General features: G+C 47.6%; 1 protein-coding gene across 1 annotated transcript; it reads left to right on the top strand.

Moving 5' to 3' along the window:
• Positions 1-510: 510 nt before the first annotated feature.
• Positions 511-1,078, top strand: LOC103802015 (olfactory receptor 4S2-like; the record flags this gene model as incomplete). The annotated part of the gene is made up of 1 exon (XM_009074455.1): positions 511-1,078. A coding segment is annotated over exon 1 (559 nt), but the record flags the coding sequence as incomplete, so codon positions are not given.
• Between the last annotated feature and the right edge of the window lie 7 nt (positions 1,079-1,085).

Below are 1,085 nucleotides of genomic sequence, written 5' to 3'. Positions count from 1 at the left end.
GCTGAGACATTCTGATGAAACCACCTGGGTCATGGATGGGAGGTCGTCAGAGGAGCTACAGCAAACAAGCTCTCAGTGTAAGTGCTCTGAGGTTATCCCTTTGTTTTGTTCAGGCCTGTCTGAATTCCTGCCCTTGGAAAGCTCCAAAGGTGAATTTGTGATTAGAGGGGATCGCCAGCACCTCATTTGTTATCCCAGTGTCACTCTAGGTGTATTTATGACACGCTCTACACCACATCCATGACCTGGGTATTATTTCTACCACCCTCCTCATCCAAACAATCTGAGCTTGTTATTACATTCATTAATAGGATATTTTGATTTGGGTATCACTGTTATTCCTTGAGGGAAACATTGAATTGAAATGGAAACTGTCCCAAAAATATGCTGAGCATAGAACATGCCACAGGTCAGGGGGTCTGTGTGTGTGTGTGTGTGTGTGTGTACTGATAACGTTCCATGCCTAATGCCACAGATGGCGACTCTTTCCATGCTCCAGGTCCTGTCTGTGTGGTGTCTATGGAGAACACAAACAATGCGACAGAGTTCATCCTGCACGGACAGACACAGGAGAGGACAGTAGCAAATCTGTGCTTCTTGGTATTTCTAGTCTTTTATGCAGCTATCATTTGGGGAAACCCGCGCATCATCATCACTCTAAGGACAAGCGAACAGCTGAACTCTCCCATAGACTTATTCCTGAGCTGTTTGTCTTTCATAGACATCAGTTACTCTGCTGTCTCAGCTCCCAAACTAATTCATGACCTTCGCATGGGGAAGAAGACTATCTCCTTTGTGGGCTGCATAGCTCAGCTGTTCGAGAGCCATTTCTTCAGGTGCACTGAGATCTTCCTTCTCATCATGATGATGTCGGACAGCTGCATTGCCATCTGCAAATCACTGCATGACAGGAGTATCATGAGCAGACGTGTCCGTGGCTGCCTCGTTATAGCCTTGTGGCTGTGGGGCCTTGTGCACTCCACAGTGCAGACACTGCTGGTTCTCCAGCTGCCCTTTTGTGGGCCCAGTGGGATTGATCACTGTTTCTATGAGGTTCACTCCTTGCTGGAGCTGGCCTGCAGTGA

This window comes from Acanthisitta chloris, unplaced genomic scaffold, assembly GCF_000695815.1.
Source record: "Acanthisitta chloris isolate BGI_N310 unplaced genomic scaffold, ASM69581v1 scaffold17335, whole genome shotgun sequence".
NCBI lineage: Eukaryota > Metazoa > Chordata > Aves > Passeriformes > Acanthisittidae > Acanthisitta > Acanthisitta chloris.
Note: the sequence above shows the minus strand (reverse complement) of the source record. Positions and strands in the feature narration are given on the sequence as shown.